Source organism: Acomys russatus, chromosome 2 (assembly GCF_903995435.1).
Source record: "Acomys russatus chromosome 2, mAcoRus1.1, whole genome shotgun sequence".
NCBI lineage: Eukaryota > Metazoa > Chordata > Mammalia > Rodentia > Muridae > Acomys > Acomys russatus.
The window spans coordinates 39,829,690-39,856,238 of record NC_067138.1 but is presented as its reverse complement, the minus strand read 5'-3'; the positions used below and the strand labels follow the sequence as shown (position 1 = coordinate 39,856,238).

The 26,549-nt window shown below is 38.3% G+C and overlaps 1 protein-coding gene across 1 annotated transcript; it reads right to left on the bottom strand.

Moving 5' to 3' along the window:
• Nucleotides 1–823: 823 nt before the first annotated feature.
• Calb1 (calbindin 1) lies at nt 824–24,879 on the bottom strand. Its single transcript, XM_051160570.1, has 11 exons — nt 24,658–24,879; nt 24,089–24,165; nt 20,567–20,641; nt 10,367–10,450; nt 10,196–10,252; nt 6,895–6,972; nt 5,048–5,103; nt 4,918–4,957; nt 4,740–4,793; nt 1,680–1,751; nt 824–1,351 (listed from the first exon to the last, which is right to left on the bottom strand). Exons 1-11 carry the CDS (start codon nt 24,734–24,736, stop codon nt 1,238–1,240), a joined length of 786 nt encoding a protein of 261 aa, XP_051016527.1. The 5' UTR covers nt 24,737–24,879; the 3' UTR covers nt 824–1,237.
• Nucleotides 24,880–26,549: the final 1,670 nt, after the last annotated feature.

Sequence of the window (26,549 nt, the reverse complement as noted above, 5' to 3'; positions counted from 1 at the left end):
CTAAGGTCATTAATCATCTGTCACCAATAACCAGTATAAGCTAGACTAGTTAAAACATACATTAAATTGAGTTACATGTGGGTCAGTGAAGGTTCTAGAATATCATTTGCTTGATTAGATAAATGAGTACAATACTATTTCTCTTCTGATTCTATCTTCAACTCATCTGAAACCCTGCAGATAGAAATAAAGCTATTTTGAATGCTAATCTCAATATGAAATATAGAATCCACAGAATCCACAGGTTTTGATGAAATAACATTCAATAATCAGGTTGCTATGACTCTTACATTAAAATTCAATTACATAGTAAAAAATAGAGTAGTTATAGCTAGAAAAAAATATTTTCAGAGGCAGCAGATATCTTGGTGGACATGAACAGTTCTACATAGAAAGTCCAGGAAGTATGCAAACTAGACACCAGGATACTCAGTACATTAAATTTAATCAGAGAGTACACACAGGATATGACATAAAACAGCAGTTTACTAGAATAATTGTCATCTGGAACACAAGAAAATAATTTAGAAAATGGGCTAAGGTCATACTCTCTGACAGTAGACTTCTTGGAAATATAGGCATAGAATCAGACAGGTGTATGTGCCATCCAGCTGCCTTCTTTGTCACCAAGCCAATTTGAGTCAATAGTATAGTATCTCTTCAAGCAGTAGACATGTCACTGATCAGTAAGCTAAATCTCTAGGGAGATTGTTTTATAATAAAGTCTTAACGGACTAACTATTGATATTTGGTGCTTCAGACACAGAAGCACATCCCTTCTGCTATATGGAAATAGCATAGAAATATTTTGTGGGGCAGTCTAAAGTAAAAATGCTTGGCTTGTCATGAATTTGTTTGTTTCATAAGCTCAGTGACAGATGTGCATTTACACATCTGACACTTGACTTTTTTTAGATGAATCCTGGTAGAATTTTTAGGGAAATCCAAGTGTTTAGCTATACTTATGAAAGCAAAACCATATTAGATTTATTTTTGTAAATTGATTTTACTGACTGGCCTAAGCATGGACTTTCTTCTTTTCAATTATATGGGTACAAAAACTGTACATTACAAACAGTATAGAAACAAGCAGAAAAGAATGTGCCACACATCCTGAATAATTCTCTATATGCAGTAGAATTTACAGATATAAAAGAAAATACAGCCTACTCTTTTAAGCGCACAGTTATGTTTTTAGATACAATGTATCACTAGCAAGTGGTTGTGGCCACCAACTCTAGTTGTCCCCAGCAGAGAGAATAAGAGCAAGATCTGTTCGGTACAGCTTCCCTCCATCCGACAAGGCCATTATGTTCTTCTTGTATGTAGTAATATTGTTAATATCCAACTCCTGTATAGGACATAGATAGCATTGTAATCCAATTAAATATGGGCATTAATTAACCACTGGCCAGTGATAAAACTTGAGAAACTATTTGTTATCTCAATCTATGAAGAAAGGATCTTTTATACATGCGAATAATCACTAGGTTGTTTCTAAACCAGATCTGTATGTCACAGTTGACTGACTTGTGCCAGACTCAATTTGAGTTAAGAATTACAATCTGCTCCTGTCCTCTGCAAATTCTTTGAGTAGATTCATACAGCAGATGTGTGGTTGTGTCTGGGCCACTTGCTAGAGTCTGATTAGGAAGCAACTGGCAGGACAACAGAATTACCTGCTTGTTCTTCTCACACAGATCTTTCAGTAAAGCATCCAGCTCGTTCTCGTCTATGTAGCCGTTGCCATCCTGGGGGAGGAGAAATGAAACAGTACACACTGGAGGTAACTGCAGTCTTCAGAACATCCCTCTTGGCAGGATCCCGGCCCTCTGGGTTAGCATAGTGCCCTTAACCCACATCTACCACAGGTGCAGAATAGGTGAGCCCTTACGTTTGTGAAATAGACTGAAATTCTCAAGGCACTTTCAGATTTAATATTTCATTTTATGTTAGAAGTTGGGATAATTAAGAAATTAAAACTAAGGATATTCCCACGACAAAGGAGAACAGCATGGCTTGGGAAGCTGTGGCTGCTTAAAGTCACACCAGCAGGCAGTAGTTATATAGAGTTTAGGTCCAGGAATAGAGAAATTAGAAGCCAAAGTCATGACCTACCGGACTCACACCCAACTTTTCCTCACACATGAGGTTCGCCCCCCCTCTCTCACTCTCTTCCTCTCTGTCACTCTGTCTGTCTGTCTGTCTGTCTCTCTCTCTCTCCCAATGTGGGAAACTTCTGTGGATTGTTTTCCATTAGCTTAATTTCTATTCAGCTCTGCCAAAGAATATCATTATGGTCTCCCATTTGCAGACAAGTTTGTGGCTCAGAGGATTTAGGTTCTACATTCGATTCTCATAGCGGAATACCTCAGGCTAGCATCTGAATAAGGATGCACAACATGAGATACACTATAGTGAGATTTCTGCGGAATGAACGACTTGGTTGGGTAATGTCAGTTGCCCATGCTTTTTAAAAACTGTGAACTTTTACTTTAAGACTTTTATTTTCTTTTGGTGAGTGTGTTCCAGGTTCTCCTTAAGGGTGAAATTGTAGACAAGACAAAATTGAGAAAGAAATAATAATATAATTTTTAAACATAGAAAACTCTGAAGATAAAACATGTGGACATTGATAAGTAAATTTAGTAAAGTTATAAAATGTAAAATTCTACCTCTAAAAACCAGTTGTTTCTATACATTAACAATAAACTATAAGAAAAGAAATTAAAATCCATTTTTCAATAGTGTTAACAGTAGAATAAATGCTTAAGAGCAAACTTAGGAATGGAAGTAAAACCCATGCACATGGACAGCTGTAACGCTCTGATGAAGGAAACCAGACACCAGCCAGTGGAGGAGCACCTGTGCTTATGGCCTGGAAAACCTAATACTGTTAAAGTGTTCACCCCATTTAACTCTAAAGATCAGTGTAATCCCATTCCAAACTCCAATGGTATTTTAAGAAAAGATACAACTAAAAATCACACATAACCACAAAAGACCCAAAGCTGAAGTAGTTTAGAAGGGAAAAAAAGGATGAAAATGGAAGTGTCAGGCTGGTAAGATGGTTCAGGGGCTAAGAGTCTGTGCTGTGCTTCCCCTCCTACAGACAAACAAACAGATATGAAAAAAAAAAAAAAAACACCAACAGTTTGTGATTTCAAAATATAGTATTCAGTTACAGTAACTAAAACAGTATGGTAACTATTTAGAGAGTGATACATAGATGAATAGAGCAGAAAAGAACAGAATAGAATAGCTCAGGAATTTGTCCGTATGCATAGAACCAACTGATCTTTCACTAGGAGGCTGAGTACAAGGACAACAGTATTCTCTTCAAGAAAAAGTGTCAGGAAAGCAGTGTATCCACATGCAAAGGGGGAAATAAACCCTGGACCTCTGTTTTTCATCTCAGCAAAATTAACTCAATGCAAATATTTAAATCACAAAGACATAAAACTCCTAGAACCAAGTATGGTGATACACATTTTAAAATCTTAGCTCTTAGGAGGCAGAAGCAATGGCCAGGCCAGCCTGGTTTAATACAGTGAGTTCCATGCCAGCCAGCATGGGACCTTGTGTCAAAACCAGACAACATAAACATATAAAATAGGTAAAAATGTTCATGACACAGGTTTTAAGAGTGAGTTGTGGGTTATGAGGTCAGAGCACAGACAACAGGAAGACAGTGAAGCTCAGCATAGAAGCTGCTAAGAAACATCCAGAGTGAAAGGCAGCCTAAAGATAAGAGAAGATATTTGCACTAATTCCTTACCTAAAGGGAATGTAATATTAAAATGCATAATGAATAAAAACCACTCACTGACATAAAACTAATCTGATTTAAAAATGGTCTAAAATGTGAATAAGTACTTCTAGAAAGAAGATGTAAATGGCTAATCAGTTTATGAAAAGATGATCAACATTACAGGTCATCACAGAAACGCAAATGAAAACAAACGAGGCATCAATTCACAGAGGCAAGAATGGCGACTCCATACAAGCAAAGGAAATACGTGTTGTGAGGATATGAAAAATTGGAAGCATTTGTGCACCGTTAATGGAAAATCATAATGTTACAGTAAGATAGTTAGATGGCACACCAAAGCAGTGTACACGGCATGTGTTTTGCTTTGCTTATGAACTAACATAATATAAAACATTACAATTCTGTTTTTTTACCCAAAAGAACAGGGTCTCGAAGAGATTTTAACATTCTATGCTCATTGCAGTATTTTCACAATAGCTAAGATATGGGGACAATCTAATGTCTATTGATGAGTAAATAAATGAAGAGATCATTAATACTGTATATGTAACATATTAAAATATAGCCAAGCCTTGAGATTTTGCAAGGTGAAATAAGCTTGTCAGAGAAGGGTAGTTAATGATCCACTTATGCAACGTTAGTAAAATAGTGAAACTTGTGAAGTCTCAATTGTGTAAGGTAAATCAGTTCTAAAAAACTGCTATGCTGCCTTGCTTCCATAGTTAATTAATATTATATTTTATACTTAAAATCACAAGAGGATAGATTTCATGTTAAATTATTTTCATGACATTTTTTTTTCTGAGACAGAGTTTTAGCCTTGTGTGGCCTGGGCTGTCTTGGACTCGCTTTGTAGACAGGCTAGCCTCAAACTCACAGAGATCTGCCTGCCTCTGCCTCCTTGAGTGCTGGGATTATGGGCATGTGCCATCCATAAGATTTTTTAAAAAGGAAAAAATACATTTACCTGGTCATATAACTCAAAGGCCTTGTTGAACTCTTTCCCGCACATTTTGACTCCCTAGGAGACAGCAGAGGGCTTCAGTTAAAACAGGATGTGCATTTCAGCTTGCATCTCATGACGCATCTCCTACCTATTGACTTTTTCTGGGAAACATTATTTACTGTAGAGAAAAGTCAACTACCTGGAATTTCAGAAGGAAATTTTCTTGCACTGGTAGTAACCTTTTGAGAGAAAAACATTATGTCAATAGGTTGGAATGGCAGAGGATGTCCGGTTTATTCTAGTGGCACCTGTACCAGTCGGAAGCTTACCTGGCCATCTCTGTCAGTTCCAGCTTCCCATCGTTATTAGAATCAAATAGTTTCAGCTGAAAGACATTATCATTGTTTGGACCATTGAGTCAGGAGTTATTGAATGGAGGAGACAAACATTCAAACTGCAAACATCTTGAGTGCCTGCAATGCAAGTGCTCTAATACTGAGCTGCATCCCCAGCCTGTTTTTTTTTTTTTTTTTTTTTTTTTTAAGCCCAAAATTCAACAAAAGCAGTAAGTAGCTAACAAGACTAAGTTATTTTGAAAACTTTCAAATTACGTAAATTTCCACTGGGTACTAGAAACCTGACAATACTTCCTAACTCACTATTGTACTTATGTACCACATACTGAGATGCACTCAGACACAAATACATATACTCATTTAGGAAGCATTCACATTAAAAACATCAGTAAATATTGCCATGATGAAAGTAACGCTAATGCTGATATGCCAAATGTAACATTTTTTATATATGTGAGAAAAAAATCCTATGGTAAATACAGTGCATAGAGGTTTAGAGAGGTCATTCCTAAGGAAAAAGAAGGTTTGAGATGGTCTTAGAATTCTTTTTTGGAAGCACGTCTTTTTTTTTTTTTTTCTTCAGAGTTCTGTACTGACACAGTATTTTACAATCCATTGACGATAAATTCTAATATTGTTGTACTGTCTACCAAGAGACTGCACAACTAGATCACAGAGTTTAGTGCCCATAGGGAAATGTTTCCTCACTTATATATTTAAATTTTAATTAGTTCCTGATTAATTGCTTCCTGGATTGGAACTGGTTTATGACATTTAATCAGACCTACTGGGCCAGTCCAACAGGGGAAGCTCCCATCCGAGTCAGTTTTGAAAGGCGGCTTCAAATTCCTACATGGAAAGGCGACTTTAAATAGACTCCCTTAAGATTGAGACAAACTAGAAAACGGATAAATGTAGGTTATTTGCCCCCTCCCAAAGGAAGGTCTTGCCTTCATGACAGAGCAAGGATGACTCCACTCGTGTGCTGCTGCAGCAGCGGATGGACCTGTATTGATGAATTAGAAGACTGAAGGGAAGCCTCAGTGTCACTGAAGGGATCAGAAACCTCTAGAAGGTTGCTCCTCAAAATCTAACATAGTGTAGAGGGAATACTTTATGCCTGATTTACCTAATCCACGGGATAAGAATTCATAATAGCTTTACAGCTTATAGAGAAAACATATATTGTTTGCAAATGCTGACCCTATGAGCTAATGTGAGTAAACCACCTACTTGAGACAAGTAACTTCATGAATGTTTATTTTATCTAGAACCTAGTTAATTTATTTCCATTAGGCATCTTCACTTAAAGAAGTTTTGTGCCTATATTATTCATGTCCTATAGCAATATTTGTTTATATGATTATCAGAACGTCAGGTTTAAAGTTTGAATCATCTCATTTATGTCATTGATACAATGTGCAAAATAATAAAAATCAAAGGAAAAAACTCACTTTAGGTAATTTAATGAATAAAGTAACTAATAGCACTTCATGAACTCTAGAATAGCCTGCTTTTCTAAACTATGATAAGAAACAAGTTCAGAATTTCTATGAGGAAAAGGTGCTGTCACATAAACTCTATGTATAAACATAACATGTATAAGCTATATAGAGTAGTGATACAATTACCCTGGCTTTTAAAGAAAAGTCATCTGCGAGGCAAATGTGATGAGGGTTTATCAGAAATGCTCATCTGTGGCTGTGTCATATGCAAGCTGTGGTTTATTTATTCCATCCTAGGTAGCCTTGGGGTGCAGCAAAATCACAGGCAACATGTTTAACGGGTTCTTGGCTAAACCTTTTCCAGTTTAGTCTTACCATGAGGTCTGTGTACTCGGCTAGTTTTGTATCATCCACGGTCTTATTTGCTTTCTCTAGTAGGTCCTTTAGAAAGTTCTGTTGAGAAAAAGAGCATTCAGAAAATTTTATGTCATTGAAAATATGCAGTTTGCAACAGAATATACCTGGATGAATGCAAAGAAAACCTCTACAGCAGAACCAGGTGAGGAGAGGACTTTAGAAGTCAGGTGGTCCTGTGGCACCTCAAGATGAAACTACCTGGGACAGGCAGAGGACCTGGATCTTAATTAACACCCAGTTTGTGACAGTCGGAGTTGTGTTGCACTCTTATGATAGCAGTTAAAGGAGGAAGTGGACTGTGTAACGTAAACAGATTTGAATTAAAATTTAATACACCAGCCCAGTGGATGCTTCTTTTCACCTGTATTTGTGTGAGTGCCCCTTCCCTGTACCTCTCTAACGTGTGTGAAAAAAATGATCAGCAAGCTGGGTGGAAATGTGCTTCCAATTTAAAATGTGTTTCCTGCCACACCTCTGGACATATTTTCCTATTAGTTTGCAGATAAGGAGAAGTCCATCCTCCAGATGGCGTGGTGGTTAGTTTTTAGGCATCACAGGATCGACAGAATCTTTGTTCAAATGCTTCTTCTAACTCTGCAAACTACAACAGTTGCTAACATCAAATTATTGAGGGACATATGAATCATGTTTAAACAAAGATTAATGTGGGAAGGGTGAAAATGATGATTATTAACTCAACAGTTGGAACTTGGGAGCACGATTAATTTTTGTTTTACAGAGGTAAGAATTAAATAAAAGCTTTACAAAGGTTTGCCACATAAATGTCAGTGTGAATTTGAAGGGATGTAATAGCCTTTCATTTTCTCCGCTGATGTTCATTTGCAACGATTTCGTTTCCTCAGAAAATGAATTAATGCAGCTATGGAAACTGAGCAGACGTGAGCCCAGAGAGTCCTGGAGGGCTGTGGCTCTTTGGTATTTTGACAGTTCTCCATCTTCTTCATTAAGGAGAACAAACTTTGCGGGATTGATTCCACTTTTTTCAAGGAAAGGCTGTTTCTTGGTCTGATACATTTATTTTTCCCTTTGAACATTCTGCTTCAGGTCCAAAGTGAAGCATATAAAATTCAAAGTTATCTGGTGGGGGTGAGTTTTATTTTTGAGCCTTCTGAGGTTTTATTTTTTGTCAGAGATTAATTGGGTTAAAAAGCCTCATCAGACACCGAAATGGTGGTCACAAAAATAGCCTTGGAGAAACCTGGGACACTAGGATTCAAAGTCATGTCTGAGAAGAAGTGAATTTTTTACTCTATTATGGATCTTAAAATTAGCTTTCTTTCCTTAAAATTAGCTTTCTTGAAGAATCCATTAAAAAAGAATGCCAAAGTATCCTTAAAATTCTCCAGGGAGAAGGACTTCTCTTTAGAGTTTCCTTTTGGAGAATAAAATTTAGAACAAAGAAAGAGACGTTGAGAATATTTAGAGGTCAGTATTGAAATGAGCTAAGGTTTTCATCATGTACTGCAATGATTTTTTTAAAAATAAATCTTTTAGTCTAAAAGAATAAAACCATAATAGCTTCCCTGTCACTTTGTGGAATCTAGTTGCGGGGTGGTGTGTCTAAAAGACGTTGTTTTCAGGAGCTTTATATGAAAAGTGTTGCTACTTTGAAGAGGCTGCAGTTGAGTCTGTTACATCAGCCTCACAGTGGTACAAATGGGCAAGTCCAATCTCTAAATTTCTACCCTTTGAGGCATGATTAGGAAAACGATGCCCCCATCTCCTCACAGAGCAGCGGCAGGAGCAGCAGCTCACAGTGAGGGAAGTGTGAGGCATGAAGCATCTCACTGACATTAGCAGACACTCTAGGGCCAAGCCTAGGTTCTCTTCCTAGGCAGCTGTGTAATTCTGAGAAATCCCCCAGCCATGGTGAACTTCTGTCTCTGCATGTATTGGGAGTCATAGGACACTGCCTTGCAAATTTTCTGAAGAATAAATGCAGAGATACATTTCAAATGCAGTACTATGTCTGTGACACAGAAGGCACATATTCAGGTACTCCAACACATACTAGATAGTTTCCCTTTAAAAATTAAAAAGACTATTTTGTGTGTATGTGTATGTATCTGTGTGAGGGTACATAGATGCTACGGCACATATGCACATTTCAGAGAATAATTCTCCTTCTACCATGTGGGGCCCAGGAAATCAAACTCAAGTTGTCAGACTTGTTAGTGGGCGCCTTAACCCGCCGAGCCATCTCACTAGCTTCCCTTTATTCATTCTGCATTCTGAGGTTAGAGGAAACAGGGCTTTTCTGACCAACAAGTCTTCTGGATGACTGGAGGAAACGAACTGGAAGATTTGCTCCCACTCCTGAATTGAGGGCCATGTCATTTGTTAGGCTTTGTGTTTCACAGGACAGTGTGCACCATCTTACTTGGACTCCATAGTACATCTGACACCATGGTATCATCATTAGCCCTGCTTTAAACGTGAAAAGTAGAAGAATCACACGGAGACTTGTCCCGAGGCTATACTTGATTCAGATTTTTTTTCCTTATATCCGTCTCCCACAAGACCTCTTCATCATGTTTGTGAAATATAAGCTGATAGATTTATTTTCAAAATCTAGTTTTCCACACTTTGTATAATTTATGTTTGTTGAGGGGCAGCAGGTTATATGCTGTATCTAAGGTCTTCGAAGTGGGTAAGTCTAGGAATTAGATTAAACATTACATCCCTGTGTCTTATTTCTGTGAAGCCTTCAATAGGTCTCTTAACTTTTTTTGCAGGCTTTTGTTCACCAGGGTAATGCTTATCTCATATAATATATGCAGAGATGACATAAATATGCATAAGGTACAGCACATATCTGTCATTTTTTTTGTTTTTTAAATGAGAAATCTATTTAGGTGTTCAATTTATAAAATAAAATTTAAAATTTCAACCAAGAGTGGTAGCCTACTTAGTTGGCATAGTTAGCTACATCTGTCTGTCTCTGTGTGTGCATGACTATTACCCATTTACCTTATGTAACAACTTAGGTACACCACAGAAAATGCTAATTTCCTGCACAGATGAGCAAAAACTCCAGAAGCACTTGAAGTCTGTCTTCCGATCTGGTGTTTGCTTCATTAATGATGTGAAGAGTGGGTGCAAATGTGGCACTGCTCAACATAAGTTTCTTTGGTGGGAGGTTTTTTTTTTTTTTTTTTTTTAAAAAGCTACGAATCCCTCAGCAGTTCATGGCTGCACCTCGAAGGAGCGTGCTTAGCCTCAGCTCTGACTCACTCACCTTCAGTTCCTCGGTTTCTATGAAGCCACTGTGGTCAGTATCATACTTCCTCCAAGTCTGCAAGACATTGGGGGGGGGGGCAGAAAGCATGTTTACATAAACGAATCAATAAAACAATCCAATAGTTTCCTCACTTCCAGCACTTTTCTTAAAGGGAGGATGATTTTTTACCTTCATGAACTCCTCACAAGACTTCAGTTGCTGGCATCGAAAGAGCAGCAGGAAATTCTCTTCTGTGGGCAAGACATGAGCCAACTGGAAAAGATGGAAAACCAGAGATGAGGAGCCTGGAAAGAAGCCCATGCCATCACCCGCTGCTTCAGTTTTGCTTCAACATGCTCTGTGAGCAGCTGCATCAACCGAGAAAATAGGAGCACATAAACATCAACTGACTAATAGGGTAGGCGAGAACACACACAGTTCCCTTTCCCTTTCCGGTACTTTGCTTCCGCAGAGTATCGAGGTGCATTCCAAAACGTATGCCTCTGAGGGCCCGGCTGCCTAGCAGAAATGATGGCTGTAGTGGACCACGTTTCATCTGCTGCACATACATGCAGATGCATGTTGCACAAGCTCTATGGCACTGATCACATCTCGGTTCTTTTGGAGTGCACAGGGTTAGCCCACAACATGGCTGTAAATTTCACGTGCAATAAGAAATTGTGAGGACTATGCATATAGGCGAAAGGAAGGAAAAAAATAATATACATTTTTAATTTTGGAGAGAGACGCTACAGAGATGGACCAAAGGCAACTGTAAAAGAGTAGAAAGAGGTAAAAAGACACAGCATCATAAACACAGGAGACTGGGTAGTAACAGGGAACGCGCTTAAACTGTCATCTCTGCCGAGAGGACATCCACTGCTTGAATTGAGGGCTTAGGTTAACTTTTGATGTTCACTGCACGACTCTTTGACATTTTCTCTTAGATCTCATTCCATAGTTTCAATGCTTCTCTCTCCCTCTCCCTTCCTCCCTTCCTCCCTCCCTCCCTCCCCCTTCTTTCTTCATTCCTCTCCCTTCCTCTCTTTCTCTCTCTCTCTCTTGAGGAATAAAGAGCCACAGATGGCATTTTAAGAACAGTATAATCTATTGCATATGGAGAAGGAGGGAGCTGGATTGATGGCTGCACTGCTGATGTGCCTTCTATTTCTGGCTCTGTTGCTAATGAGCTGTGGTCCCCGGCCACTTCCCTCGCTGCACTGGCCCTTGGTACCTTCATCTCTAGAAAAAGGAGGTGAAGGAGAAATGAATGTCCCAGGCTCAATATACATGCTATTGGACTTACTGACTCTTCATCATTAAAGAATGGATCTTCACATGCTACATTTGACTAATTTCTAACGTGGCTGGATTCCCTGAAGTACAGACATGAGCCCTTACCCTTTGTACATACACTTTAAATCTGTCTACATCAGAGACACTTAAATCTCTCCCACTCATAGCCTCTTTTCTCTTGAGAAAGTTTTACGTGGCATGTATAATATCAATATCCAAGCAAAGCAGTTATGGATAATAAACCATAACAATTTAGTTTAAAATAATTCTTTTATATAATTTTATAGTCGATTAAAGATGAAATTAAATTGTTTTTATATGAAGATTGAATTTTGGCTGGATGTTTGATACTTCAGAGCACAGAACATCTTCAGTCCTTTAGAATTGATTTATCTGTGACAATTCCCTGAAGTACTATAAAATTGTCACTGATGTAAACACTATTTCACACAAATATGTGGTTTAAATTGGTACAGCCATGTTTTTGCACCATTAGCGAAACTGTTGAAAATTCTGTCCTAATCCGAAGCCAGGATTAATTGACCAAATTTTTGTGGAATTCAATTCAACAACTCTGACAGAACACTTTAAAATCAAACATTGTAATACAATAAAAAGACATAATAATTTGAGGCATACTGGGGAATGCCAGCAGGAAAATATTCAAAATCTTTGTTTTCCATAATTAAACTATTATGCTTCTTTAAGAGCAAAAAAACTTCACGTGTACAGTAAGAAGATTGCAAATCGCAGCACCCAATGCAGTCTTAGTTGGGGTGTTCCAGGCAGTGCTCGCTGGTGTTGCATGGCAAGATGCTTGTGCTGTGCCAGGTGAACATGTGTGCTTAGCACCAAAGCAAGTGCTGCCAGGAACACTTTGAATTCATTACACTTTTAATTTTGAATTAACATTTGATTTTTGTGCATTCAGAAAGCTTTCACTGTTACCAAATTATTTGTGATCCCATGTGAGTCACTGTTCCCAGTTTAAGAAGCTGGGCTTGAAATTAACCTTAAGATCAGAAGATGTCATCAACATAAACATGAAATATTTTCGTGTCCATTTAAAAATTTTCCAATGTTTTTGGCTCTTTTTTTTTTTCCGGTTCTTTAAGGTTTGAGGTTTAATGTAAAACATCCTTTCACGTTATGTGCAATCTCATCTTCCTTACAGTTGGGTAATATATCCTTTAAATTATCTTGCTTTTAGATCTTTGAAAAATGGCTCAAATTATAATTCTGTTTATATATATATGGGTTAGAGTAAGGTTAAAACAATATAAACAAATCTTGTTAGAATATTTAGCATGATCCAGTCAGAAAATACCTAAAGTAGAAGCAAAGGCCACTAGAGTGGGTAGATGCTAATAGATCTAAAGGATGAAAATGAGGCTTTGGGATTTGACAGTAATTTTAGAAGTTAAATCAGATTTTCATCCAGAATTATATTTATCACTGTATTGTGTGATTATATATACACATAATAAATAATATTATATTTATATATAGTAATATTTAATATTATATTCTTCTTTCAGGTATTTTTGTGCTACATTCAAGTCTTGCCTGTATAGTTGACTTCTTTACCCATAAAATTCTACCCCTCAGAAATAATACAGTTCAATATAATTCAAACCCCGAATTTAAGCCTGGCATGGTGGAACATGCCTTTAATCCCAGCACTTGGGGAGGCAGAGGCAAGCAGATTTCTGTGAGTTTGAGGCCAGCCTGGTTACAAAGTGAGTCTAGGACAGTCAGGGCTACACAGAGAAACTCTGTCTTGAGAAACCAAAAACCAACCAACCAACCAAACAAACCAACAAACAAATGGAATTTTTGAGTTAAGAACACTGAGAGACAGGTTAAGTGATCTGACCTAGTGACTTGTGGACTCTGAAATTCAGATAAGCTTTATGACTGTTAATAAACTAAGTCCACAGCATGCTCCTTGATTACAGCTGTAGGATGAGTCGGTTGCTCCTTCACTCTTAGAATGCAAAGGAAGCATTTGTTGGTGATTGCTACCAGGGCTATGAGAAGCTGTGCTTTTTCCACTCACTGAAATCTAGAACTCATCTTTCTTCTGAGATTTTCTTTCCTCTGTATCAGTATCTGGGCCACTAATAGAAAGCTGCTATAAATGATTTCTATTATTAAAGAAGCATAAGTTAGGTCCAGAAAGCAGGTCTCCACGGAAGCTCAGGGGGAAAAGAAGAAGAGAGAGGGAGAACTGTAGGCACAGAGAAGGTCTTCAAAGAGAGGAAAAACAACCACGCCCCCTGGTACAGAATGCTGACAGCACTCTGGAGAATGCTTCTTTTAGAACTTCAAAGGACACAAGGAAGGAGTAAAGATTCAGTCAGGAGAGGAGTGAGGACAAAGACGTAACAAAATAGAAATCTTAGGTCTTAAAGAATGAGGAAATAGGTCAGTGACAAGACAAGTTGACCAACAGAACTTGATGCTAAGTGTACATGTCAAATAGTTCTATGCTATGCTGGAACTCTCTTCCTATTATGTCACTACTGTAATTAGCATAAGCACTCATGTAGGCAACTGGAAATAGCCAGTCTCAGCTCTTCCTTTATTGGTATGTAACTTTTAATGTTTTAAACAGTTCTTTACCAGGCCATTTCAAAAGCTCAGAGAGTGTTTCTTGTCTGCATCATATGCCCACCAGTGTCAATGGAGCCCAGCATACCAGGTGCCTATCATCCATGCTTGTGATTTTCTTGATTTGTTTTTTTAATTACAAATATTTCACTGACATGATATAGAGTTAACAAACTTTACTAACATTATTTTCTGTATTACTTGAATTTTATAAACTATATGTTGCTTTAAACTAAAAAATAGTGAGTGATTTCTCTTAAAAAGTATAGCAACCATTTAAACATAGAAAAAGTAAAAGAATATATTAGTCAGCAATGATTAGATGTAAGGTTAGGGAAATGTACCCATTTTTGTTTTGTAAAGTTTATGTAACTCACATAAAGATAAGCACTCAGGAGGCAGAGGCAGGTAGATCACTGTAATCTCGAGGCCAGCCTGGTCTACAAAGTGAGTCTAGGACAGCCAAGGCTACACAGAAAAACCCTGTCTGGAAAAACCAAAAAACCAAGAGAAAGAGAGAGAGAGAGAGAGAGAGAGAGAGAGAGAGAGAGAGAGAGAGAGAGAGACAGACAGACAGAGAGAGAGAGAGAGACAGAAAAGAGGAGAGACAGAGGAGAGCAGAGAGGAGAAGACGAGACAGCGAAGACAGAGAGGAGAGAGAGAGAGAGAGAGAGAGAGAGAGAGAGAGAGAGAGACAGACGACAGAGAGAGAAGAGATAGAGACAGAGAGAGACAGAGAGAGGAGAGAGCAGAGACAGAGAGACAGAGAGAGAGAGAGAGAGAGAGAGAGAGAGAGAGAGAGAGAGAGACTTCTAGAATGTCAAATATACATAGAGTCATAGTCTCCTCCTGCTTATTTTTTCTCTTACCTCCTTCTGCTTTTTGGTTTTCTGGACAAGATTTCTTTGTGCAGCTGGCTGTCCCAGGATTCATTCTGTAGACCAGGCTGACCTCAAACTCAGAGATCTACTTGCCTCTGCCTCTAGAGTGCTGTGATTAAAGGCATGTGCCACCACACCTGCTGTTCTTTATGTATAGTGTAGATGCATTTTTGTGTGTGTGTGCATGCTGCTCTGACCTTAATTATAAAAATACTGTCTCTATATGCAAAACATTCTTTTAAAAATCTCATTAAACTGTTACTGTTACTCATTATAGTACTATTTTACTCATATTGTTGTAAGACAAAATAGCCATTTAAAAAGCAGAGGGTGTGTATGGGTGAAATGTGCCTGGGTGAATAGAAAGACTTCCCTTTCAAGGTGAATTCTACAATGTCATGGTCCTGTGTTTTCTGTTGATCCTTTTGTTAATATGTACAGGTCATTATTCAAATTTTAGACATGGCCATGGAGATCTGTAGCACAAGGCCAAGGATGTGCCAAAGGTCCACAGCAGATGCTAGGTAGGGTTGCTTTATTCTCTGATTTTTAAAAAATATATTTTATTAATTTATTTGCATTGCATCTCAATTGTTATCCCATCCCTTGTATCCTCTCATTCCTCCCCCCTCCCATTTCCCCCTTATTCCCCTCCCCTATGACTATTCTCTGATTTTTAATGTCACCATGTCCACAGAAGTCCCCAGTCCTTGCAGGGTTTCAAGACTGTTGGAGATTCATTAGTTACTGGGCTATCTGCTTTTCCTCTATGGACTCCCCTACCTTTAGTGTTAGTTATATAAAAAAGTGGGATGAATCAGGGGGATGGACGGAAGGCAAGACAGATGGAATACATACAGATGAAATCTCTTAATTTGTTACTTATAGAATTAGTCTCTCGACACTGAAGGTGTAGAAACAAACTTCTTTCTAGTTGCCTGCATCTTCTTGACGGTATCAGCTATGTTTTCTCTACTGATTCTTTGCTTAGCAGCTGCATCAATAAATATTTCACTGATGCAATGAATAATGGTAACTTTGTCTAGAGCCAAGTGTAAACACATGGAAGTAAAGTTTTCTTGAATAGAATTCAATTTATTACTAGGATGTGGATAGGGGTTGATGTGGATATTGGTAGATGCTGCCCTGATCTGTTTCTTGTTCAGGAGTATTACTGTGTGCTCAGCTGTTCCATTTAGGAAGTGTCTGGGCTGAAGATATCTGAAGTTCCAAGGAGCCTGTATCTCATGGTTAGTCCATACAGCAGTGTAAAAGCCCTACCCTCTTATTCAACCCCCCACTTCAGAGCTCATTATAGAGGAAATCTCCATTAAAGCTTTGTGAGGGGCCAGCATCCCTCAGGATCCAGGCCTGCTGTCTTTGCTCTGCTTCTGTAGGAAATGATGCCCACACACTTCCTGGTGGTCCCCTTTGTACCGTTTCCTCTCAGCTATGCTTCCGGGGGACTCAGCCCTAACAGGATTTCCACTTGCACTCTTTGCCATCTCCCTCCATTCCCTAGCATAATATGGAGTTCCTGCATTAGCCTTTAGAGAAGGTTGAAATCCTAGCCATGACTTGTGTGGCTGCTGAATTCTAGGCCACCATATTGATTGCTGGTGATTCATAGTCAGCCCTACTAGGACTCTTAAAGGAAGACAGATGATTTCAAAACCCCTTTTCCCTAACAATTTCTAAGCAAGACATAGGTGTAAAAATAAAGCAAAATGCACCATGTTGGAGGAGTACCAGTGAGGGTGACCTCATAGAGAGACAAAGCACCGAGACCGGCACATCCTCATGCACAAAAGCAGAACTCATCATGTTTAAAGGCAGCTATGGAACACATCGCCCTTCCTGAGCACACTAAACAAAGATTCGCTTTCACATTTGAGAAGCCAAGAGCGTCTTTCCCACCAATGAAGAGTGAATCCAGGGAATGTGGAAGGTAAATAGTCATGAACTTAAAAGGATTTGAGTTTAATAACTTGAATTTAATAAATTATGTGAGAAGGAGAAAGAAGTTTTGGCATTTGGAACAATAGAGTAGGCATTTCTGTATTTGGTAATGCCAAATGTGCATCCTAGGCTTTTACATCCTTCTGTTTGTTTGACATGAATTATCTCATGTGATGCAGGGCTCGTAGCAGACATATAAAGTTAGTGTATAGTCATACTTGCCCATAGTCCAGGAAACAGATGTTCCGAGGCTATTTTTACATAACTTGTAGTTTGAAGCAGTTCTGAAGTCAGATGTCCTAACATTTTTTATTTTTGAGACATTTATCCCCCACCACCAGTACCTTTAAACATACAAAAAGTGCTTCTAATAAATCACTTTCAAAAGTCCACACAGAACAAGTTTTCATTCCTGATTTTACCATTCATCAGTTTCCCCAAGTCTAAAGTAGATAAGTCGACAAGAAAAATAGCTTTCCCCTTGCCTAAGTGTGCACACTTCAATCCTACCTTGGAAAAGAGGACGAAAGGGCTGGAGAAGTATCTACTTCTCTTCAATGGCTGTTATAGTTTTTAGGTTAAAATAACTTTTAGATCCAGTTTTTTCAGTGTATGCAGTGGCCTGGACAGATAGAAACACTAAGTCTAGAGAGATTGATAGGATCCCACACACTGCCCAAGGGAACACCGGGAAAGCTTAAAGATTTGACATCTAGCAAACGGAAATATCTATGTGCACTTCATGTGAGACCTAGAGAAAAGAATTCCATGACCTGCTAAATCATTCAGTCTTCCTACTTAATTATTTTAATGGACCTTCTTTACAACAGAACTATATTCATCTGAATAAATTTAGAATGTTTCTGACTGCCACGGCATTCATTAAATTATTTCAGATTTTCAGTGCTCCTCTTTTGAATTTATACTAACAATCCTGTTATTACCGAACCATCTTTTTACTGTGTTTAGGTAAAAATGCATGTTATGGAAAGTGTAAGTCTACTGTATCAGGTCAGAACTTTGAAAATTAAACAGCATGCTTGTCTTTTTAAAAATTCTATTGAGGGGTTCCCCCAGGGAAGCAGGATACTGCATGCATGTTAGTGTACTTTGATTAGGCTTCAATGAGTTCTGGAGTCTGAATTAAGTGAGCATTACATACAAGCTAGTTCAACCCCTTCTTTGAACACTAAGACATAGCGTACCTGCTAGGAGGAGGGTGATTATAGTATATTTGGGAAATTTGTTTTTTTTTTTCTTTTTTCTTTTTGTGTGTGTGTGTGTGTGTGTGTGTGTGTGTGTGTGTGTGTGTGTGTGTGTGTGTGTGTGTGTGTTTAAACAGCTAACTAGGCTTTTTATATTGGAGTGCTTCATTATATGCAGGACTTCCAAGCAAGTAATAGTGCATATCAAATTGGACACAGGATGAACTTCATTTAGCACAACTTTCTGGTGAAACCAGAAGGTGAACTGTGAGTTTGCACATCCCCATAGTCTCCTTTTTTCTGCATGTTTCCTGTTCCATTTTACTTCTGTTCCCAGGGATGTATCAGGTCTTATCTTTTCTTAGCTCTTAATTAGCTACTGCGGACATACGTTATGAACCACCACAGCAGTCTTCTTCTTGTTCTTCCATTTTAAAGCTCTCTTCTCTTTAGAGAATTTCTTTCAGCTATTGTCTCCAAAGTCTTGGCTAGTAACTGTGGCGAGGCCTCACCACTCTACAGTGCACAGTGTCACTAGACTATGCTGTTTGGCAGGTTTGCTATTCTATCTCTATTCCATCTTCTTTTACTTTCATGTCTCTTTACTCACAAAGAAACCCTTTCCTTCCCTCTAATGCTTCTCACCTTAAACTTGTGTTTCACCACATCTTAAGACAACATGGTTGCTAGCTTCTCATTGACATTAAAGTTCAAATGAGAAGTCCAGAATGTCTAGATTCTATCTCAAAGAGCATAACCTGGATCAACTAACTTAACCTACTTAAAAATTCAACGCCTTGTGAACAACCTTTTTGTTGTTTCCATTACATAACTCCATATTACCAAATAAGTGACATAGTAAATAGCTGAGTCCACCGGAGTGTTCAAGGTAAAATTGCTAAATACAAGATAGTAATTGTCCTTCACTTAGAATTATAAAGCAGTCCAAACTATGAAAAAGCCAGTTTAGAAAATAACTGATAATGGATTTTCAAGGTAGTTTTGAGTAATTATTTATTTCATTTCTTTTATGTTAAGAAACATAATTTTATTATTCTTGTCTTGATTAGTTGGCCTCTGTACCAACTGTAAGTTCAGTAACTACTATCTATTCATACAGTAATGAGTTGCACAGTGGCAAAAGGGGAAAGTGTATGCTCCAGGGAGAAATCTTAATTACACAGATAATAATAGTATGTCCTCCATTCACTCTATTTGTAGTAGGTGTTTAAAAATATGTATATTTCACACTGGTCCTTTACGTGTCCTAATAAGATCTATTCTTTAAAAACAAGGTTAAGTCTCAGAATCAGAAGTAAATTACAACTAATTTTTAAGGCTGCTGCACTTCAAAACTAAAGAGCCTGGGAATGTCTTATGAACATAATTATGATTTGTCATATTTCAAAATATGATCCTATTAATTCTTCTAGATAAAGTGGTCTATCCGTTTAAAATTTTTTTTATTTAAGTAATTTATTCAGATTACATCTCAATTGCTTTCCCATCACTTGTATCTTTTTGTTCCCCCCTCCCTCCCTCTTTCGTCCTATTCCTCTCCCCTAGGTCTGTCTATCCATTTTTTAATGGGTTCTTGAGCTAAACCCAGCTGAGATATCAGTGTAGGAATAAGGGAAGCAGTAACTATTTTGCAAATTGAGTGTATAGATGGATGTATAATATAGATGGATGGATTTCTTTTACTTGATTTATAGGCATAATAAGATCTCTTTAAGAGGAAAAGTCATTGTCAAAAGGCATGATTTAATGCTCACTTTTCAATTTTTTTTTTTTTGGAATTTTTAAGACAGGGTTTCTTGGTATATTCTTGGCTGTCCTGGGTTCATGTCCTACACCAGGCTGGCCTTGAACTCACAGAGATCTGCCTGCCTCTGCCTCCCTGAGTGCTGGGGTTATAGGCGTGCACCACCATGTGGAGCTGGCACTCATCATTTTAACTTGTAGAGATTCCAGTGTGTAACATATACTAGACTGTGAAGTGTTCACTCAGTGTAGGAAAATTATTGTGCCTTTGCTATGGCCATCTTTCAATCTGAAATAGAATTTCAGACACCAGGGTGCAGGTTTTTGCCATGACATCTTTATAGGACTCGATTTGTAGACCAGGCTGGCCCCAGACTCACAGAGATCTGCCTGCCTCGGCCTCTCTGAGTACTGAGATTACAGGCATGTGCCACCATACTGGGCTCAGACTCTTTTAAGTTTCTAGCATTTAAAAAAATATTTGTTCCTATTTTTTATTTTTTACATACACATTTATACTATTACACTAAGTTTCAACCATTTTGAATTTAATGTGTTGAAAGAGAAGATGCTACATTACTGACATTTAGTTATGCTCGACTGAAAATGACCTGATAAATATCAAAGTTGACATTTATTCATTAAATCAGACAAATGCACAGGTTCCTTACCTCCACAATTCCTATTTTCCCATCATCTCTCTGCCCATACTGATCCACAAAGGTTTTCATCTCAGGTGATAACTCCTAAAATTATAAACAATCAGGTAAGTTGTTTGTGAAAAAAGTTCTTGTAAGGTTATTAATAAATTGCTGCAAAGAAAAATGAAATAGAGTAGATGTTAATACACTTTTAAAATGTTTGCCTTGTGGAAGGCTATTTTATTTTGTCTTATAACATTCCCTTATTTTAACATAACGTCTTATCTATAGGTGGTAGGAGTAGGTATTTGGCTCCAGCAAGCAAAATATGGGTGTGTAAAAGAGTAGTCCAGTTTGTAAACAATAAATGTTTCTGGCTAGAAGCAGGTGTATGTTCATTAAATTAAATTAAATGTTGGGAGAAAAGTGTGAGAGAAGAAAATGACTTGACAGATTTGCGTTTTCACCTGGCCCTGACAATACTGAAGACCATATTTTAGGCCACTGATTAAGTGTGTCTGATTGCTGCCTCTTTGGAACATGAGAAACAATTTCCCAAGTTTCCTTTGCTTCCATTTCCTTCAAGATATTATTTTCCCATGCATTTGTATAATAAATAGTGCTTTGGAAAGACAAAGTAAATGTTATTTTTTGATTTGACTTTCCTCACCCCCAATTCCTTTTTATAGTCATGTTACCTATTAAAATACTAGAGAGTTATGAACTCTAAGCTATTTTAAGTGGGTCTCAAACAAAGCCCACTTAAAATATCTCTGTTACATGAGCTGGTCTATTTAAAATAGGTCAGTTCTTATTAATACCCTATTCTACCTCCCTGGGAAAGCAAATTAAGGTCTTGATTTTCACCATAATGAACAAGACGGCAGTGCCAACCACATAAGTTTAACGTAGGGGTAGATAGCTGTTTCGATATAATGTAAGGGCCACACTGAAACTCTAACGCCTTAATGTTCCAGTCAACACTTTCCCTTTTGAACTTATTGTAAATATGTAGTAGAACTAATGAAGAAAGCACCATAAATTAATTTAATTATACTGAGGTCCTAAAACAGCCTTTTCACTATGGGTAATTTTCAATCTGCAGTTGTTAAATTTTGTTACAGGAACAATGATAAGAAAATGAAAGTGTATAGCTCAACAGTGTCAAGCATGGGAGTACCAGTCCTAGGGTTATCACACGTATCTCTAAGTGAACAGAAAAGTCTTCATTTTTAAATATTAAAATTATGTAATATTGCTAGTTCAAGTAGAAGACTTGATATTTGCCTTGGGAAGTTTCTGGGTAGTAACTGTGCTGCAATCTGTGTTTTAAATGATGAGGGACATGCAATCATCATCATCATCATCAACTGTAGACTTACAAAGATGAGGATAAATGTACTAATGAGACATTGTTTTGTGCAGAGGAGTACTGTGTTTGGAAGTAGTTTACTGGGCTATCATATTCATTTGGTGAAAATGTGAAAAATTTAACATTATTAATGTGATAAGCCAAATAAACATTTCTCCCTGTTCTTCTAAGTCAAGAAAGGAGAAGAAGTCTAGTTTACCAGGTCAGCGTGTGTGTTTTTTAAAGAGAAAAAAAAAAAACATAAAAGTAGGTTTATGGCTGTAGATCACCAGTTTAAATGAAATGTATCTACTATATATGAATTCTTAATCTAGATCTTAATTTAGATTTGTAGTTATCCAACCAAAGCCTATTATGTAATACAGGAAAAATACTCAGGTATCAAGGTACTAAGCAATTTTATATGACTGCATGCTGTGTGAAAGATTAGTTTTATCAAATTGTAATCAAATTAGAGCTTCTTATGGACCAAATTTAGGTTCTACACAGCAGAAAAAGGAAGCTCTAAACTCTGTAACTTTCATCTGAGCTTTTTTTTTTTTAAAAAACAGAAAAATAAAAGTATTAAAATGAGAAGAGAAAAAAGCTCTGAAAAATACAGATCTCATGAATATTTGTATTTATAGAATGGAACTAAATTCCCATATTAAAGTTGCTTCTGGAAGATTAAAATATGATCATCTAGCTGCTAGAGGCACAACTCAAGCTTGTAATTACAATTTCTATGTAAAACAAGACTTTCTGCATACATTTAATATATTTTAAGTGAGGAAGAAAATTCCTTTTGTCTTATTAGCTAAAGATCCATAGAACTGTAGTGATAGTATTACACAAATTTGTTTGCATGCTAATGCGTAACGGGAAAAGAGGGCAAAGTCCATAGAAGACATTTTTATTTGAGCTCATTCTATTGCACTTTTAGATTACACTATATTAAATCTGGGTAAAAGAATCCCTAGAGCACGATCTGGTTTGGCATGGTTTTAGAAACTTGATAGTCTGTCTGTAATACATCAGAGTGTATTTATAGCCCTATGGGATTCTTTTTAATATGCTATGTAGGGATACCTACTATACAATTTCACCATAGAACAACAGCAAAACCAAAAAAACCTGGCCCTATTAATACATCTCTCTCTCTCTCTCTCTCTCTCTCTCTCTCTCTCTCTCACAGCGCTAGAAATGGTGGCATGCTATGTAATATCTAGGGACGGTATGTATATCACCTTTATGTAAATATATTTTTTGTAATGGTAGCCCACAACACCAAAGACCATTAATATTTAACTACTCCAAATCTAACATTGCTTTCTGAAAGGCGGTCTCATGTAAATACCATCAAATCTGTAAAAGTGACAACCTATTCTTTATACAAACATCTCATATGTTTAAAACCTGGCTGGGTACATTTTATTTGCCGTCATCATTTCCCAACAAATAAATTTGGCCCAAAGGAACTAATTTATAACCAATAATTATGATTTATTTAACCAAAGGGTAAAGTCAAAACCCATAGCTTATTTAACAATCATCACTACTAGTTTCTCATCAGAATTTTTTCTTTGTACAATATGTGAAATTCTTAAAATGCTTTTTTTTTATTGCTTTCTTAACTTTTGGGTTTCTCTCCAACAAAAAAAAAAAAAAAAAAAAAAAAAAAAAAAACAAAAAAAAAACAAAAGCGTTTATTGCTAAATTTTCACTCACTCTTATGTTACAAGTTGGTCACCTTTTCTCAGGGCTATGAAGGCAAGCTGCTTTCTCATCCCCCATCCCCCCAGCTACACTGACATCGCAGCAAAAATTGGCATGACAATCTGCAGATCTGTTCCTGGCCACCAAGGGGCAGAAATGTATTTCTACCCCTACCTTATTGTCTGGAAAAGAGAAGTTAGGAATCACCCAGCCAGCTCAGTGGTAGAGGTGGGGGTTTGCTGATGGGGCTCACGCATCGACGTTTCCTTTTAAGGCCTACTATGGAAAGGACACGTATAGAATATATATGTCCTATTTAACTTTAGCCGCCCCCCCCCCCATTTCCCTCCTGACCATTTGGAAAGACGTTCTTTCTCGCCTTTCTTAGTAAGTAAGCTTTTACTTTCGCCCATGAAATCTCTTTTATGAAACGTAAGAATAGGTATGTTTTAGGGTTGAAGGGTCCTGCAGAAACCCAAGCCTACCAATCCAGCCTTCTTTCGCGCCTGCAGAAGCTCCTGGATCAAGTTCTGTAGCTCCTTTCCTTCCAGGTAACCACTACCTGCAAAGACAAAGAGGCACCCAGGTGTCAGATGTCTCTTTCTAAGTTTCTTCTCTGTTCTTTCTAGGACAGCCGTCCTGGGAGGCTGTGTCGCCTGAGCACCGATTAATCAGCAGCGGGTACAGGTTATGCTGCGCTCTCCTTTCCCGGTGTCGAACTTCAACAGCACCGAGGGCAAAGGAGAGTGGGGGTGCTGGGGACAGTCTTTGAAACTTTTGGGAGACAGGGTTTCCGAATCTTTCCTTCTGTCCTACCATTAACCGTTCCTAGAAAGGAAACCGCTTTCAGCGTGGGGATGCCATACTAGCATTGCAAACTTCCAGGATGATGGGTCGATAGCCAGGGGGAAGCCAAAATTAGGCAGGATGAAGAACAAAACAAAACAAAACAAAACATCAGAAAAGGATGGTTGAGATGAACAGTCTCAATGGAGAGAAAGGGCAGGAAGGAAAGGGTACGGGTCTTGAAAGGGTTAAAAGAGAAAATAATCACCGTCAGCGTCGAAATGAAGCCAGATCTCGAAAAACTGTGAGGCTGTGATCAGGGATGACTGCAGGTGGGATTCTGCCATGGTGCAGCGGCAAGTATCAGAGAGCGCTGAGCGCGAACCTCGGGGCGAGAGGGCTGCGCAGGCTGAGCTGGGCGCGGCGCGGCCGGGCGCTGTCCGCGGTGCTGCTCCGTTCGGGCGTCCTCCGGAGTTCTCCGCACCCCGCACCCAGTTCTCAGTATTTATCCCGCCGGCCCCCGGCCGGGCCACGCCTCCTCCTGCCTCCCTTTTTCTAGCTCCCGCCTCTTGCTCTCGCCAACCTTCTTCCCCTCCCCTCCAGATTTTTCTTTTCCCTGGAAATAGCTGGAACTGGAGTTTCGGGAGACTAGGAAGCAGCAGGTGGTGGGGGATCCTTGATCGTCATCCTTTCTTCTCACGTTCCCGGTGCCCACGGAGGCTCTCTCGCTCCCGAGTGTTATAGTAAAGCAACACACCTGGAACGATTTAATTTTCAGATGGAAGGGAACTCTGGCAGAGGGTAAACCACGTTTGTGGTGATTTTGTCTACTTATATTTATCCAAACAGTTTGAACAAAATCAGACTGTCAGGTATTAGTTCAATTTGATTCATGTATACGATGGGTTGGTTAATCTCAACAGTGTTTCATTCTGTGCTAACGAAGAGCGTTTCCGTGGCTGTTTAAGCTATGAGCTGTCCTTACAGACAGGGAAATGCAGGATTATGGGGCTGTTGTTGTTTTTTTCAGCTTGAAGTGGGGTTACTGGAATGCAATAGAATTAACTCATAAAAATTTAAGATGTTAGGAACGAAGGGATGTTAGCGATTCCATTAGTTACTCCCTTACATCTTACAAAGTATAAACTGAGGGGAATGTAACGCGTGGTCACCAGATAAGTCGGTGACAGTAACAGCCCCATTCATTCATTGACTTTAACCAGCTGCGACTCTCCTATTTCTGGGTGAGGTATTTTCAGAACCTGGAAATCACTAAAGGTAGAGAAAACACCCAGTTACATTTTACAATTGGTATTTTAAGATAACAAAAGGCTTATTTGGATTATCATTTATATAAGTATTTCTCAGTCATCTAGCTACCAATCCTGTGTGACCTTATTGTCTGCTGAAAATGTGTCTTAAATGCCTGCTTACAACACAAAAGCTCAGAGGTGTGGTATAAACTTCAAAATGAGCTTGCCAAGCTCCTCATTTTTCATCCGTGTAATAGAGTATGAAACCTTCCACATTTGCATTTCTGAGATGTTCATGTTTCTAGCCGTGGGATCTTTGTTTGTTTTGTTTTGTTTTTTTTTGAGACAGGGTTTCTCCGTGTAGCCTTGGCTGTCCTGGACTCACTTTGCAGACTAGACTGGCCTCGAACTCACAGTGATCCGCCTGCCTCTGCCTCCCAAGTGCTGGGATTAAAGGTGTGCGCCACCACGCCTGGCTCAGCAATGGGATCTTGAGACTTTATGAAATCACTCAAAACCATCATTTCAAGGCCAGAAGCATTTCAATTGTCTTTTTCATGTGGCTTTCGTGGCCATGATATTCTACAGCTCTTATGAGCATAAGCTATTTTCACTTTCATCACATATTCTGATTTTCACACCAATATCAGGCTTATAATACACAAGAGGTTAATAACTTTATAATTCTTTTATTTAAAAAGGTTATATACATGCCCAGTTGTTTATATTTTCAATCATTCAATGAACACTTATTAATGAAATAAAAAACATCATCCCTCTTCTTGAGGCTTAGGTGTATGGGGATGTAGCCACATGACCAAAAGCTACAGGGTGTTTTGATACAGCACACATAAGTTACTTTTGTGGGCATATCTCCTAGTTTCCAGGGGGAACTGAATCTCAGTTT